We start from the raw sequence: 17,895 nt of genomic DNA on the forward strand, positions 1-17,895 counted from the left end.
CTTACACTTCAAAATTTATTTTTGTGTATTTACATAGTTTTGGAAAAGGTGGATGTGTGTATAAGGTAGTTACTTGATGGATGAAATACTGGGACAGTAATTTTAATACAGCAGTTTTTGGATATATTTGCATTTCTCTCCTATCTGCTTGGTTTTGGGATAGATCTGACATTAGGTTTAACACTTTGTAGTTTACCCTGTTGCTGAGAATATTCACTGATGGAGAAAAATGAGTTCCCTTCCATTGTGGCTGTACTAGCTTGTCAGCTGCAAGGCTGGTCAGGCTGTACACTTTGAAAAACTGTTCTTGCATGTGATGCCTGAGATGGCAAACTGCATTATAGAGCTTAGAGATGTGTTTTGATAGATAATGAACAAGAAGGGTCTCAAGGGCTTTACAGTGGAAAAATTTTCCAGGGTTCTTGTTTAACATGGTCATGTTGAACATGGGTGATTTTGAATTTCTGGATGTCCACTGGGATCTCCCTCACCAGAAGGAAAAAAGTCAGGATTTTACTAGAATTCCATGATCAATCTAAGTACAGGACTGCCTCTCAATGCTGTAATTCTTCTGGGTGCTTCAGTCACACTTACAGACCACCTCTTTCAATTTTTCTTTCAGGAAGCATTCTGTGGCTTGCTTCCTGGCAGAGACTGCCTGTTATTTAACAGCTATTTCATCTTGTGCTACCTCAGTGTTTCTGTGACATCTGGCACTGTTCACCTTCTTCCAACTGCATCATTACTTACCTCTGAGATTTCAAAGGGCAGCTTTGTGGTAGATGCAAAATGAGAAATAAGCTCATATTTACCTGTTACCTGCCTCATGTAATGCCAGCATAACTTCAGCCTATATAGAACAGCTTCTCTTTGGAAAGTGTAGCATTGAATAGATGACACAGGTCTAAGGCACATGGATGTTGCTCCTGAACTCAGGATGCAACTCCTGAACTGAAATGAAATTTTTAGTGAGTGTTTGAAACCCTAATTCAATGCTTTCCTGCCTGGTTGGCAGAACTAGGAAAAATTTAGATGACTCAGCTAAATTCTGGCTTACTGTTGAGGAAGGGCATCCTTTGAAGCAATCTCACCAATGCTAGGCTGCTTACTGTGAGGGCAAAAGGACTGGCCCTTCCTTTAGCAGCCTCTTGTTATTCCTTGTGTTCATGTAAAGTGAAAAATGGAATTGGGCTGCAGCAAGCTTTTACAGTTGGAAGGAGTGCAGTGAACAAGTGTCTGCAGTTTGGTAGTGGTAGAAGAGGAAAGTTATGGTGAGAAATTGGAAGAACAAAAAACCAAACAAAGCCTTAATGCAATTCCAGAAAGTTTGAAGTTTAAGGACATATGAGAGTGTTTGCCAGGACCATGAGACATTGGGACAGTTGCAAACTAAAATGCAGACTGAAGACTTTCAGTGACTGTATGGGTGCAATAAAACTCTTCAGAGGAGAAAGCTTTGCTGTCTATCACCAGAGAAGCCTGTGAACTGCTCAAGCCAAGGCAGTTTGGCAGAGTTTCCTGTTCAAAACATATAATGAACATCGATGTCAAATATTTGCTTGCAAGTCTGAGGACACTGGTCAACCTGAAGATGTTTTAGTTACATTTGAAGAGCAGAGCACTGGGCAGAAGGTGACACATGAAAATGGATATAGGCCAACAAGGAACACACCTCTGTTGAATTGAGAAAAGACAGCTCATAGCATTTTTAATCTGTTTGGTCTTGGAAAAACTGCATAACATGCACCCAGTTGAATATGTGCATTTTTAGTCTGTGTTTTAGTTTAAGTCTGTGTTTTAAAAAACTGTTTACATGGAGTGAAAAATGTGAGAAGCGGAGTACAGGACTGAAGTAAAGAGAAACCTTGAGGATGGGAAACGATGAAGACAAATCAATAGGAGTTTGAAAAGAATGTGGGTGGATGTGATTAAGATAATGGACAATAGAGGGGAAAATGGTACCATGAAAAACAGAAGGAGTATGGATTTAATGATGCATTTCCAGAATAGAAAAGTGGAAGGCACACTAGCTTTTAATTTCCTTAAAGATTTCTCCATATAGCAGTGTAAATTGCAGAAAGAACAGATTGGCTCAACTGCCTTCTGTACAACTGAACACTTGTGATAAATTCCAAAGAAAGGAAAGAGATGGTATTTGATGCTTTTATGCTGCAATATGGTTATCTCTTTGAGAGGAGAGAGGTAGTAATGGCAATAGGAAACAAAACTTCCTTTATGTTTTCATTATTTGTTTGATAGCCAACCAATGCTTTCTTAGTGAAATGAAAGTGGTGCAGCACAAAATAAATGAGTATTGCAGAAAATTCCAGGGAAAAAATGAAGAGCTGATCTACTTCTCAACACAGTCTGTTTTTAGCACAGTTTTTGTGTTAGTGTATTCATCTGTGCATAGTGCTTTTTTCCTCAGAAAAACCTCTGTGACTTGCTCTGACTGTACTTCTGAGCACAGTGGAAACCCACATGCTGCTTATTTTTAAATATTTTTTAATGCCTTTGATTGTTTTAAAGATAATACCTGGCATTTTTCCTCTGACCTTGGGGATGTGTTCAGCTTACTACAGCTTTTACAGGTTTTTAAGTTGTTACAGCAGCATTTGCCTGTTATATGTTTTATCTTGTTGTCTGTCCTTTATACCTATTTCAACAGCTGAGGTTTGGACTCTCAGTGTTTGGGGTACCAACATTGAGTTGAGCCTTTTTGTGGAAAAGGCTAGTGAGAATGTTTGGGGTGATTATTGTGAAGCTGATGCTGTTTGCTTTGGTATGTAGAAGCATATGATGGTTAATGTAGTGCAAATACTTAATACAATAATATTTCGTTTCAGCAGAGGATATGTAACTTGAATTCTGCTAGGCTCTAGTTATTTTAGAAAACTGCTGTCCAGTGCCTCATAACCTCTCAGCTTAGTTTTGTATGTCCTAAATTATTGCAGTATTTCTTCAGAGAAGTTCCCCCTCCTTTGGTACAGTGATGAACGCACTTCTGTTGTCTGACTCTGTTTTAAGCCAAATCAGTTTCTCTTCATCCTTAGGTGAAGTAGCCTCAGACTTTGTGTTACTAGCTGCTGCATGTTTGGCCAGACTTGTATTCTTACATTGCCTATTTATTTGCTGATGTACAGATCCTCTTGAAAACTTTAGCACTCAAGAAAGACATCATGTGGATTTTGAATGCACCCTGCAAGATTTTGAATCCGTAAATGAAATGTTAATTTGATAACGTGAGCTAGATATAGTCCTGTTTTCACTTATTTCATGGAATTTTAAAGGGAATCAGTTTTCAGTTTCTTCAATCAGCTCACTTGCATTACAAAAGATAAGTACCACTTGGCATGACTGGACTCAAAAAATAGATACTAAAATAATAACCTCATAATAATGGTTTAAGTTCCTAACACTTGCAGTGAGAGGAATGGGTGCTTTCCCCAAACAAACTGAAACAGAAATGAAAGCTGCCTGCAAATGTAGCTTGTAGCCTTGAAAACACAAGAGTACTTAAGTATCTTTAGTTCATTTATTACCTCGTTTTTAGTAGCTTTATCTTACTGAGTGAAACCTCAACAGTCAAATGAGTTTACCTTCTTGAAGGTGTGTATTTGACTACCATTTAGTATGAGTGGAAGCAAATATAATAAAGGAATAGAACTGGAAAGGAATGAGGATATACCACACTGATGTGTATATATATATGCATAGATACAAATGTCTATATATAAAAATGGTATAGATTAGTTCTTGCTAAGGGGTTTGATCATTAGAACTATAAATAGCCAATAGAAACTTCTTAAAGAAAAATGGTCCAGAGTGATGTATCAGTCTGTCTCTAAACTTTCCCGCTGCCTTTTCTTATTGAATTGCCAAGGGCTTCCACTGCCTGTACTTTAAATGAGCAAAATGACCTCAAACCTCGGCATTTCAGAGCAAATCTGAAGACCATTTCAAAATTAAAAATTTTGAAAACTTTATCTTTCTGATATACAACAAGTCATTCCAACTGACACTTCAGTGAATGAGCATCTTTGTATACCAGAAGACCTTAATAACTCTTTTGCATCTCTAAATCCTATTAACGCTCGCCCAAGTAATGAAAATGCTGCATACTGGCTGATAAATGTTGTTTGTTGACTAGCTTATAAAATGGTTTCTTTGGGAAAATACCTCTGAATTTATAAACCTCAGGTAATAGCTGCCATAAGAAAGATTTCCAAAATAGTATGCAAGTAGAGGTTGAATTACAAAAAGGAAAAAAAGAAAACAGTAAAAGGAATAAAGCAAATAGATTTAGGAATTTTTTTTTCACATTTTTTCTGTTTCTCCCTGCCTCCATCTTGCAGTGACCTAACAGGCATTTCATTTGGGCATTTCATTTGGGCATTTCATTTGGGCATTTCAACAGGCATTGATTTAGGCCAGATCTGGATACTTTCAACAGATGCACTAAAGCAGAAAAAAAAAATAGATAAATTGGGGGTTTTTTTTGTGAAGAAAGAGGTACAAATGGGCCACACTTTTAATTGGCACCATTCTATGGCTTAGGAGTTTGAGAGATGGTTTTTGGCAATGTCACATTAGACTCACAGTACAGAAAGAATGGGGAGAAAGAGACAGAAGTTGGGCAGTTGGAGAGAGAGAGAAGCAAAGAGAGGGGAGGTGAATGGAGAAATAACTTAAAAGAGTTACTCTGGTACCTCAAATATTAGGGGTTTTTTATTCTCTATAAAACTTATTTGTTTGATCTGTTATAGCTAGCTGACTAGATTTGGCAAGAGAAGCGGTCCTTGCTTTTTAAATGTCATTCCTTTGCTATTCCAATTTATATGCAAACCATTTTGTAAGTGCTGCTTACCAGTTGTAATACATATTGCACTAGTTCTTGCATTGTGTGGTGTGACTTCATAGGAGATTTCAAAGGTTGTGACAGACTGTTAGCCTGGCCTGTGTTCATTGTGTGTAAATGTTGATGATTTTAACTGTTCTGTAGTTTCTATAAATTATTTTGATATTTTCTGTGCTGCATTATGAAAGATTTTACAGTGTTGAACATCTAATGAACTGTTCTTAAAGGCACTCCTCAGTGAATTTGCATGCATTTATTTGATGAGTACAGTTTGATAGAATTTAACTGGCCACATTGAAAAAGACTGTTTTAAAACATGTGATAACTAAATTCTGTGGGGAATTAATAAAACTTATGAAGACGGTGCAGTAGCTGTTTTGATAGTAGTAGGAAACTGAAGCAAAGAAAATGGCTCAAGGAAGAGTATGATAGAACAGCTCTGAATCCTGGGTCACAACAGGTTCTTTCCAGCTGTACAAGCTCTCAGGAACACTTCTCAACCCAAGCTGAACTTGTATTTATTTAACTTTATTGTGGTATTTCTTCCTGCTTCTGAATTTATCAATAAAATCCTAGTTTTATTTAAGATAACTTGTGCATGTCTTGGATAAAATAAACAAACAAAAAAGCCCTCTATTCTTTCCTTTGAGGTTGTGAGTAGGACTGAGGCAGTTAATGTTCTTGTGGTTGGACAGTTCATGGGAGAAATTTGAGATTCTCCCTGGACATGGCCACAGACTTTCCAGGGTTATTATCAACAAAAGAGAAGGTAATGCTAGAAATGTAGAGTGTGTTAGTTACAAAGAAAATACGTGTCTATAATGTGACTTTAGTCTAAGTTAAACTTGACTTTGCAATTTGAAATGTTCTGGATCATGCTGGGAGCTGGAAAGGTAGCATCAGCATGCTGTTGTAGTTTCCACAAAAGAACTTCACCTTGCCTGTAGGTTATGGCTTCTGCATTTCACTCACTAAGAAACAGGATTTATGTTAAGATCATGAATATTAAATGTTGAGAGCAAATGCATTCAGTCTGAGCTATACATTTTTTAAAGCTGGCAATATTTCAGTGTCAGAACCAACTGGATTTTTACACAAAATGCTTGCCTTGAGGCATGTCACTGTTGGGCAGAAAAGGAAGAGTTGATGTTATGGTCTGCAGAGCCCAGCAAAGCCAGGTTTTCTTTATGTAAATAGTGTATGCGGAATATCCACAAATCACATTTTTTTGGTTTCATGGGAAGATACTATTATTTTTAGTCTTAAAGGGGCCAAGGGGTTAACACAAATCTGAATAATTGAACAGCCTGTAAAATACAAATTGGGATCAGATTTTCAAGCCATCCCAGCTGCTCAGAATTCTGTCAGCTTCTCCTGAGGAGGAAAATAATCATGTGATTTCAGTTTCACATTATTTTAAGGTGTACATACTTCAGTTACCATCCCATTTGTAAGAAGAATTTTGTGTTTTAAACAGGAAAACGTTTGTTACCTTTGGGAATCAGAAGTTCCCTGTTTCAGGAGTGATATTCACAAAATCTGTGCGCTGCTCATCTGTTGTAGTAAGAAGGAAAGCCCAGCAGCATTAGCCTAGCTGCAGTTTCCCTTCTGGCAGTAGTTATTGTTATGGCCATGAGAAGCAGTTAGTCCTGTTGTACCTCGTTGTGGGTAGGCAGGAGGGGCAGGCTAATATCTCTGCCCCAAAGAATTGCCTGTCTGCCTGGATAAGGCTGCTGGAAAGGAGGATGGAATGGACAGAGATAACAGTGTGTGATAACAGATATGATATTGTTGAAATGATTTTGGTTGGTTGGTTGGTTGGGAAGTGCTGAGTCACCTGGGACGAGACCGTCAAGGAGAGAAGCCAAGAGAACAGCGTGCAAGAGTGTTGTTACTGAGGAAGGAGCAGTGGGAAAGAGATTCAGAACAAGCAGCTGAGGAGCACAGGATTGAGGGAGGCCCTGCTACAGTCTGGCTGCTCTGTGCTTTCTGCTTTGGCAGGTTCCATAGCTTCTCCTGCTCTCTGAGGGTTCTGGTTCATTTTTCCCCAGCTGCTTTTCTTTAAACAGTATGGCTGGGGAGGAAGGAAAAAGCTGCATGGAAGTTCTTGCACTTTGAAAATTATGTTCTTCCTTAAATATATTGTGTTCAGGACAGTCCAGAAGAGAGGAATTGTCCTTGTTGAGACCTTTTTAGGGTTTTTGATCTCTCTTTATTTGCAATGGGCCCTGAACCTTGCCTCACTTGTGCTTGTAATACCACAGTTTGTATCAGTCCCCGCTTTTGGAGCTTGATTCTATTGTTTTCACCCATTGGTTTTTTAAAAAAATACTCGAAGCTACAAAAGCCCTGAAAATGTCAAATTGTGTTTCTTTTTCTAAAATGGAATTTAAAGTTATTTGTTTTACTACCCTATCTCTGAATATATTTTTGGCCCTTCTGCTTTTTTAAGTTGCTTGGTGAATGACCCCCTAAGAGAAAAAATGAAAAAAAAAAAGAGAGATGGAAAATTAATGAAGCAAGCAAGCTTGAAATATCCATCAAATTGCATAGCATAAATTAGCTAAGGCCAGGCATTTTTCTTCAATATATTTTATGTTCTTCCAAAGTATTCACCCTGACAGCATTATCCAAAATGCATTATGTTCATATTCTGCTAAAGGATGACAAATAGCTCAAATTATTAAATCACCTTTGATTTGACTGCTAAAGTTTATTGGGGTACAGTATAGGAAATCAGCCTGTCTGTCAGCTTGAAACTATCTTCCTGTAGAACCCTTGGATAGTTTAAGTATTCTTTCTCCTCTATTTTCTTTTTTGGTTTTTAAGAATTCTTTTATGGAAGTTGTGTCTTAGCACAAATAATCTTCCATGGCACTATGCTGACTGTACATTTCTGTACTGTACAGGAGTTTTGAAATACATGATCAATAAGGTACCATGTTTCCCAGTGCTTTAGATACCCATTTACCCCTGTTCCCCATGTAAATGCAGATACATTATTATGTATATATATATATACTGCCCACTAAAATGTGTAATAATTAATAGGGCAGTTGAAATCAGAGCAGTTAATCAAGAAAAAAGATACACCTCTTTTGGTAGTCACTTTGAACTTCAGTGTGAGAGAGCCAGGTTTAAGAGCAAATGAGTACAGAGCCAAGTCTGGTGTGATTTACTGCAAATACTTGGACCTGTAGAAGGATATCTGTTTCTTAATAGTAAGGTCTCTTAATTAAAATTTTATAGTCCATGTTTGGTGCTAGTTCATATATTGCTTTTTACCTGGAGTATGTCTGATAATTGCTATTATAGATATCAGCCATAGTGTTTCTACATGGCAGATTTTTACATGGCAAAATACAGAGGAAAAAAACCCAGTAACAGTTGTGGTTGGATGATTTAGTCAAATACAAGTAGACACAAACTCAGAATTTGCTGAAAGTCAAGAAGTTGGTCAAATGAAGCACATTACAAGTGTTGTCTTACCAAGATATTTCTGTTGGAAACAGAAAGGCAACTATACCATAGGATTTCTGTGAAAATGTTCATTGTTACTACAGATTCATGAGGTGTTACAGGTTGCCAAAGTAGTGATTACTTAAGGAAAAATAAAGATGGCACAGGTTGTTTCCAGGTTTGTCATAGAAACGAGGGTCACAATACTGCTGGAAGCAGGACAGATTTGAAACTTGCTTATTGTTCTTAGATCGTATTTAAGATCTGGAAAAGTGGAACCACTGTTGGAAAAAACAGTGACCATGAAAACATAATGTACATGGAGGTATATTATATATATTATGAGGCTGCTGTGTATGCAGAATTTCTAATGAAAGTGAAATCTCTATTGGCATTTTTGGGTTATAATGGTGAGTAAATGAAAAAAAAAGTAGAGTAGCAAATTGTCTTAATGAAATGCAGATATACTGGGGCTATGAAGAAGCCACTTCTGCTGATTGTTGTCATGTAAGCATGTAGAACTGCTTGAGCAGAGACTTTGCAAAGTAGGAAGTGTGCTGCTTATCATAGTGTGCCTTATTGCACATCAAAGCTTTTGCCCTTGGATGCTTCCTGCAGCAGACTTGTGGAAAGCGTTATGACAAAACCCTGGAGTAAGTGGGGGATGGATGGATGGATGGATGGATGGATGATCAGGTGCTCACACGGCAGGGGGATTACAAGACCTTACTGTATAGGTGTGTTAGCTGATTGAACCTTTTGAAATGCTTAGCAGAAGCAAGGCACTTGCTGGTACTAAGGGTGACTGTATAAAACAATTTAGAGCTACAATTCTGAAAGGAGAGAGGGGGAAACTTCTGCTGTTTCAGTGGTTGTGAGAATCAAGATGACGTGCATTTAGTGATGAACTATGAAAAACTGTCTACTGATTAAAGGTAAGAAAACAGTCAAGCTTGTCTTCACTGCTTCAAAGCAATCTAAAGATTATACCAGGTTTTACTGGAAGGAATTGTAACAATTCAAGATGAATGAGTTTTGTTTGCTGTATCTTTCAGGGGTTGGTGGAGAAATGCATCTTCTGCATAGTAAACACAGATCCTGTTAATAATTTTAGGACTGCTTTATCTGTACTTTTGTCAGAGTTTTAGTAATTGTTACAGTCCTGTTTCTTGGATTCTTCCTCTTCTGTCGTTAATATAACACCCCTTATGCTTCCTGTTCTGAGGCACTGCCTAAATTTCTGCCAGCCCAGTCATAATTTTACCCATCTTCATCTATTTTCTTATTTGTTTAATGTAAATTCAAATATTATTTAGTCATAAATGATATTTTCCCATTATATTCTTTTATAGTGGCATATTTATCATGTCTTAAAAGCTAATGAATGATGGATCTAGAGTTTGGTCTTTCCCAGCAAGATGGGGAACATCAGCTAGCAATAGCAAAATTTTCCTGTACCCTGATGTACATGTGGGAGCTCAGCTTGGTAGCTGTGGCTTATGTCCTTGTTGTTGAGGCTTTCAGTAATGGCATAGCAGAATTGACATTGTTTTGGGCATGTGTCAAATGAATGTTGCTTTAAAATGCTTTTTGAATAAAAAATTGAAGTCTCTGTCCTAGTAATGGCAGCCGTACTAAGAATAATTGTTGTTTCTAATAATACACTTTATGTCTATTGTTTCTTTGGCCACAAGAATTTTAGCTGTTAACAGTCCATTTTTACTTGTAGGCTTATTTTAGTCTTATATGTTGAACATAATAATACAGAACAGCTTAGTAATTGCAAAAGAAACTTCATTGTGATTTCTTTTCTCTCATGATGGTGATTGTTGTTGTTGTTTAGGAAACCTGAATTGACTGACTCTGCCTCTCTGCTAGAGACCTTCAAATTTCTTGAAAATGCAGCTGCAGACTTTAGTGATGAGGAAGATGAAGAAGATATTGAAGGAAGAGAGAAAACAATCATTGATACTGCAACAGTGAGTGGAAAAATAATTGAAAGTTACGAAGAACAGAAAAAGTGAGATTAATGAGGTGCCTATAAGCAAAGTATATGACTGTGTATGTACACATGCAAATCATTAATGCATCTTTATGATGTTCTGTCCAAGCATGTGTGCATAAGAGGAATTATATATGCATTTCTAAGTTTTTGCATACAAGTTATGCTTTGCCATCTTTATTGCTCTGAGTTAGATTAAATTTTTCTAAAATTGTCTCTTTACTATTCCATACTGACTAGTATTTTTGATAGATACTGGAACACAATTTTTAAGGTATCATTGTCCTTTTTACAGTTCTCAGCTTAGTTTGAAGGTATTGCTCATAACATTGCATGTCAATAATGATTCTTGAATATTTATTAAAAAATTAATGATACTTAAAATTACTTGTAAAAATTGTCATAGATTACAAAACTAAAATGCACTTGTATTTATAGCTTGTGGAAGGAAGAGGTTTAACTGGAAGAACTCTAATGTAGTTAAGAAATTTTTTTGTTTGTTCAGTCAAATGCCTTAACCTCACTCGTGATCTATACTTTGCTATATGATTTATTCATATGATCACATAGATACATGCAATCAGTGCTCTTCTTTAAAATGAACATTGATTCAGTGAATTGTTTCCTAAAAATTGAAGCAGATAAGAGATGATGGATTGTTTTTGTGGTCAGTTTTAAGAATTAACACTAAAAACCATTAATTTTATGGAATTTTTAAAGGAGATCTTTTCAGATCCTTCCTGTCATTCATGGACTGTGAACTAAAGTCTGAGACTCTTCTGTTAAGTCTTGTGTAATACAGTATGTTCACTAAGCCTGCTGAAGAAATGAAGCTTGAAGTTTAGAATTGCTTCAGGTTTAGAAATTGCCTCTCTGTATTTAGAGGAGATACAATCAGTCATCCTCATGAGCTGTGGGGTGTTGGGCTATGTACTGGAGTCTTTACAGACTGACCCTTAGCAAGGGTCCGAGTCAAAACATTTTGATTAATGTAAATTTTCTATTTCTGTAGAAGTAAAAATTGTGGTACGGTTTTCATTTATCATGCATCAGCTTACCAGTTGGTCAAATAACTGCAAAAAATCTGGTTCATTTTGATTATTAAGGAAAAAGTAAATTTGTGGAAAACTTAAAGTGAAATTCTTCATTAAATCGTATATTTTTTTCTTTTACCAGAATTTGCTTTTGAATCTGAGAGGGAAATTCAGTTTAAACATGAAAAGCAACATGTTTAAGTAGCAATACCATCTAAGAAAGCATTCAGGATGGAATGACTTACAAAGTCTAAGAAAATCAGCTCTTGTCAGTTGTGGGATTTGGGGTTGGTTTATTTGTTTCCTGGAGTTGAGTCTTGGTCCACATAGAGAATTATTTCAGAATTGAGAGCTAGCTATTTTCAGAAAAGCAAAGTGAGTTTGGTTTTACTGAAGTCTTTTCTATGGCATTCTTGAGTTTTTGTTTGTGAGTTTTATATGTTTTTCAGAAATGTTTTAAGAGAGAGTTTGTACATTTATAGAAAATGTACAAAAAAAGAACTTTTTTTACTAAAGAAAAAGATAGTGGTGCAGATTAGTGTAGGTTATTATCCACGTGATTGATTATTGATGGTCACAGAAAGGAAGAGTTTCATTTTCACTTAGGAGTTTGAACAATGTCTGTGTACTATTCCAGATTTGCTTATTAATGTGTACTTTTCTGCTTCCTCTTCAACTTCCTGTTTGGGTTTTGCATAGAGGACAAGACAGTACTGCTTGGATTAAAAATATGTTTGTAACTTAAGTCAGCATTTTTTCCCTGTACTTTCTGACCCTTCAGATTGTAAGGAAAAGAGTGCTATCTGACAGCAGTGAAGACAGAGATACAGAAGAAGCTTTGAAAGAGTTTGACTTTTTGGTTACCTCAGATGATGGTGATGCGGAATCGAGAAGTTCAGGAGATGGAACAGACTGGGGTAAGGAAATTTGATGGATCATACCAGGAGAAAAAAAAAGTGTGCTAAGAACATATTGTGACTGATCAGTTCATTGAATGAGAACTCTGTCGGGATCACAGCATCTTTTGATTATTTCTACTATTTCTATTTTATTATCAGTAAATAACTGGTAGACTTAAGTCCTCTTGATAAAATCTCTTTTCTGTAAACTGCTTCAATGTAAAGAATCTTCAAGGTTTCTGCCTTGGGTCATTTTTCCTTTTCACTAATTCTAAGGCAGATAGAATTTAAATTTTATGAGTGGTATTTCAATGTATTTTTCCAGTGACCCATGTGCATGAAGGGCTCTGATAAAGCTGTATTTTACAATTACAATATGAAAGTTATTTTGTCATCTTTGCTTTTTCTCTTTGATGCAGAGAGTAATGTGAGTCATAAAATCCAAATGAGCTGTACTCTTGTTGTGGATTAGTAATTTAGTTAATATGAACTCTTCAGCTGCTCAAACTTTCTTTTTTAATTTAGCAGAATAATATATCTTTAGGGCCACTAGTCACAGAGAGACATTTCACAAACTGCTGTCTGTCCTTTGAGGTTCATGTCCTGCAACCTGCATTGCCACCATCTCCACTTTACCTTGACATAATTAATCTGCCTAAACCCTCTTATAGAGAAGGGGAGAAAGAAGAGAACTGGTTAAATATCTTGATGGGAAGTTGATTCCTACTTTAGCTGCTCTGGAAAGTCTGAAGGATAGGTGGACATGGTGCTAGTGAAGATGATGGGAAATGATTGAGCTTTGTAATGGAGCTGCAGCTGTGACAGACATAAGCCATGGTAGCTGTGGCTCTCAAATGAGCATCTCCAAGATGCTGTGTTTCACTGAAGCCATGTCCATCTCCTGGTTGGACTCCAAGTTACTGTTCAGTGTGATGTAGTCTCTGCTTAAGAGGATGTTGTAATATCATTAGATACAGCAGTCAGTATCTGCTGATCATTTGATAGCAGTCATGCAACAAACAAATCTAGAAATGCTGCTCTTAAAAAAAATCATTGGATACTGCTTTTTAACACTAAAATTTTATCCATTTATGCAGGATCAGTGCAGCTATTGCTTGTGTCACCAAAAAGTCAGTATGCCAACAGGAGCTTTTTGTTCTCAAATTCACACTTCTGGTTTATTTTTGCTTTCATTGATGACAACTGAGTACCAATGAGCAGAAGTCTAACATTTAAAATAAATTGTTATTAAAAGTAGTCCTTTCATTTTCAGAAATGCAAAAAGGTTTGTTTGTATTGGAGGTGTTCATGTTTTTCAATTACTTCTTTCACAGCCTGTGTCTTTTATGGTAAGACTTAGTTTCTTCAAAGAACTGCTGTTGTAAATCACTTAGGTCAGCTTAAGTGAAACTGTTAAATGTGGTACAGTAGAGTGATGATGTAGTGAGGGACAGCAGCAACAGAGGAAATTCTTTCTTCATTTTGGATTCCAAGTATTATTGTTCAGTTACAGTAAACTGTTGAACCCATTTGGCTTGAAAGGTCCTCAGATGTTTTCTGGTAATCTTTAAGCTGTTAAGCACTTGAATAGCCATAGTTCAGGATCCACTTCTGAAGTTTAATAGTATCTGTGGGACATGTGGAAAGCATGCTGGGACAGTGTGCAGAAAATTAATATATTGGGTGTTTTCCTTGTTTTCCTGGCAACAACCTAATAAAAATCTATTTAAACCTTTTTTTTTTTTCTTTTGCTGGAGGAGGGAAAAAAAGTCTTGTCTAGTCAGGGAGGAAAAATATGATTAAAACTTACAACCTGATTCCACAAAGACTAGATGCTTGATTCTCTGAAGTATGATTTTCTCATATATTTTTTGAATTCTTTATGCAATTCTTGCTCATTAGTGGTAATTGAGGTATATGCATTAAGAGAACATTACTTAGCCCATCTATTTTAGAGTCTCTCTTCAGCTTACTAATACTTATTTTCATAGCTTTTCTTAAAAGACTTAAACTGCTAAACTTTGTCTTAAGTTAATCTGTCACTCCATGAGTATAGGATCGTGACTGAAGGGTTCAAAGGAGTGAGACAGCACCTTAAAAAGTATCTTCTCCCACTGTGATGCAAGTCTGAGCAGAGTCAGGCTCTGTTTTCTCAACATCTGTGTATCAGGTAGTTAGAAGCCACACTAAGTTGCCTTTTTTGGCATCACTGAGCTCTCACAGTAGTCCCAGCCCCTCCTTGTAGCCCATCTGCTCCAGCTGCCTGCACGGTCTTGGTGGCTCCCTTAGACTTGCTACACTTTGCTGATAATTGGTCTCAGCATTAAAAATATTGTCTTGGATACAGTACTCCAAATTGTGGTCTCACAAGTGCCCAACACAGGGGAACTGTCACTTCCTTCACCCTCTTGGTTACATTCTTGTTAATACAGCCCAGGATGTTTGCTTTTGCTGCAGGAATATGTTGCTGAATCCTGTTGATAGAGGATCCCTAGGTCTTTTTTAGCGCTATTCATTTTTGACAAGTCAGTTTAATAACCTATGTGTGGTTATTATGTAACCTAGTCACATTAATAACCTGTGTGTGGTTTTTATCTTCTGGCCAGTCGTAGTGACTCCTTCAGACTGTGATTGATAATGTTGTGCTTCCTCTACAGACATTTAAGTTCTGCAGCTTGGTCTGAGGATAAGTTTATTATTGTTTTGATTTTTGAGAGATCTAGAATAGCTTATCGATGAAGAAAGCAAACTTGGTCTGAAAAGAATTAATCTTTGAATAATAAGGCTAAGATTTTAATGAGAAAAACAAAGCAAAAATATAATGCATTTCAAAGATTTTGGAGCTGTAATGGTAAAGAAAATATATACGAGGAAGAGCTGTAATACCTCCCCTCCTCTCATGAATTATTTTTCTAAGCTGCCTCAGGACAGCCTCCATATATGGAAAAATTGCTTAGGGGATTTGAACTCACGTAACGTTTTGCTCAAAATCTCTGAATACTCTAGAATTGGAAGGATTCTTCTATTCTGTATCATGTCACAGAGGAAACAATTGGAGGGAGATGTTTAGGAAAAAAAAACAAATCTAAATCAAAACGTGGGGATGTTTTTGCATTAGGTATGCTGAAATGTTTTGGACTTTTTTTGCAAAGTTTACTACCTCAGGCCTTCACCTTTTTGTAAAGTTTCATGGCTTTAGTGCTCTAAGTGTTTATTTAAACCATGATGACATGAATGTTGTGTTACAAAATTATTTAAACGTGCTACTGCTTTGTGTAAATGACAACATAGCACAAAAACAATGAAAGGAGAATTTGAAATGCAGTGCAGAACATCTGAGTTGTAAAGTTATGTAGACGAGTAACATAGCTGTTTATTCTAGATATAATAATTCTTTCCCTGGAGGAAAGAAAAAGATGGAAAATGTGTCCTGATTTATTGTAAAGTAAATGTTGCTTACATTTATGGACAGCTATGTGCTTGGTTATGAGAATTAAACATGTGAAATTTCATCTCAATTTTTAATAAGAACATTCTGAGCAAACAGAAATGGAATGTGAGTAGCAGTTTTGCAGCTTTCACAGGCTTGGTGCTATTTCTGTCTGTTTAAAATAAAAGACAAACGTTGACAGCAGCTGTTGCCTCCTTCAGTGGAGATCACTTGGTGACATTATTGAAAAAGGATGTTTCATTTGTTTCACTTTGTTTAGAAAAGGAAGACCAGTGTCTCATGCCTGAAGCCTGGAATGTCGACCAGGGAGTTATAACCAAACTCAAGGAACAATACAAAAAGGAGCGCAAGGGGAAAAAGGGGGTGAAGAGTAAGTGGAAAACATTGCACCTTAAAATCATAAATCTCACATCTTTCACACCCTTAATTCTATCTCTCTTTCAATGTTTTCCTAAAATTACTTACTCTTTTACTTTGCTGCTCCTGACTGCTTTCCTGTTCACCAGTTCTCAGGGGTTGAAATTAATGACAGATGATCAAGTTATCTGATAAATAGTTGGATTAGATATAACTTCTTCCAACCAAGTGTTGGATTAGTTAAAAATTCTTGCTTTGAGCATGTTTTGTACTTTTGTTATTCAGATATTTAAATTGTACAAGGCATTGTTTTAATACTTCACACTTTAATACAGAAGACTTCAGAATCCTTTCTTAGCTGAAAACATGCCAGTTTCACAGGAAGAGTTAAAGTCTGTTATATAAATAAACAAAGAAAGAGACCAAACTGGAAACTCTCTTGAGTATCCTATTAGATGACAGTGGGAGAAAACAGGTTAATTTCTACCCCTGTTTATACTTGACATTCACAACATGAAAGTCATGCTGTCATCATAATTTGTTATGCAGGGCTCGAAATAGGAAGCAACTATGACCATCAGTTTATTTGTAAATCACAGGATTTATTTATTAACTTTCATACCTCTGGGACTAGCCTTCAAAAAAGTTGGGTATTTTTATTAAAAAAAACCACCTGTGAACAGTATCTGAAATACAGTTTCTAGCCCTGTATTTTTTTGTTACATTTCTTGAAATTCAGATATGTTTTGTAAAATCAATTGGTTTTGATAGGTAAGCCATTAAATTTTTGAACTCAGATGGAGAGTTTAAAATGAAACACTGTATTCATGGCTGTGTTTCAAAGACCTAGCCATGTTGAGAATTCATGTGTGAAAGATGTATATTAATAATATTGCATGTAGTCTGGTAAGAAATTTCAGGGATGTTTCTCCCTTTGTGGCAAGATGCTTATGAACACCAAGGAAATTCTCACTTCCAAAGAGATATGCACAATGTGAATATGTCAGAGCTTCACATTGAGGCTGACTTGTTTTATTACTTTTTGTATTGATATTCTCATGAGCTGCTATTCAGTAGTTGGTTATTTGGCTGAAATTATGTTATGAAATAACAAAAACTAAGCATCTCCTTTTTTCCAAATTAAAAACAAAGAAAAGGTAAATAATTACCATGCTTTAAATTTCTCAAGTGATATTTTTGTCATCTTTGGTATAATTTAATTTACTGGAACTTAATTGCAAGTCTGACAAGAATCTGAGCTGACTAAAGTGTTCATGTGTAACAAAATTGATTCTAAATTTCTTTATAGTTAAAGATAGACAGGGTATGCCAATATATGATTACAATGAAAGTGATTTTTGTAACTTGTCTGTTATTTTTAAAATACACAGACATGTTGTGTGGTTCAGGGTAAATAGCTGTGGGGTTAGTGTAGCATAAATTATTTAATCCAAGTGTTGAAATTCTGTTCTTGAACAGCTGTTGTCTTTTTATTTTTGATGATAAAACCTAATTGTTAATATAGATGCAGACATTATTGGAATATATTTTATATCATTATGATAAAAAATCACAATGGAAAGGCAGCACTCGGACATCCAGTGTTCCTTCATGAAAATAATTGCTGCTCAGTACCTTTTGGATTGATTTGATTGATTTGATCTTGGGAGACAAAGTGGTTTACTGTAGCAGTGAAATTAAGCATCTTTCCATGGACAAACCATCATTGGAGGGCCATCAATGCAGAAAATTCAGGAAGAATCAGAGCCTGTTTTCAGTTATTCATAATGTTGCACATAGTGAAGAAGAATGTGAGGGAGGTTGTCTGGAGAAAA

At 36.2% G+C, this 17,895-nt stretch overlaps 1 protein-coding gene across 6 annotated transcripts in view; it reads left to right on the plus strand.

Moving 5' to 3' along the window:
• Positions 1–17,895, plus strand: part of STRN (striatin) — a 67,465-nt gene that overhangs the window by 26,701 nt on the left and 22,869 nt on the right. For 4 of the 6 annotated variants that reach the window (XM_064708763.1, XM_064708764.1, XM_064708765.1 and 1 more), the window contains exons 6-8: positions 10,161–10,296; positions 12,135–12,270; positions 15,963–16,073. In XM_064708763.1, the coding sequence (XP_064564833.1) occupies positions 10,161–10,296; positions 12,135–12,270; positions 15,963–16,073 (383 nt within the window). The remainder of the gene's footprint in view (positions 1–10,160; positions 10,297–12,134; positions 12,271–15,962; positions 16,074–17,895) is intronic. The other 2 variants (XM_064708767.1, XM_064708768.1) reach the window with 1 other exon arrangement.

Source organism: Zonotrichia leucophrys, chromosome 3 (assembly GCF_028769735.1).
Source record: "Zonotrichia leucophrys gambelii isolate GWCS_2022_RI chromosome 3, RI_Zleu_2.0, whole genome shotgun sequence".
Classification (NCBI taxonomy): domain Eukaryota; kingdom Metazoa; phylum Chordata; class Aves; order Passeriformes; family Passerellidae; genus Zonotrichia; species Zonotrichia leucophrys.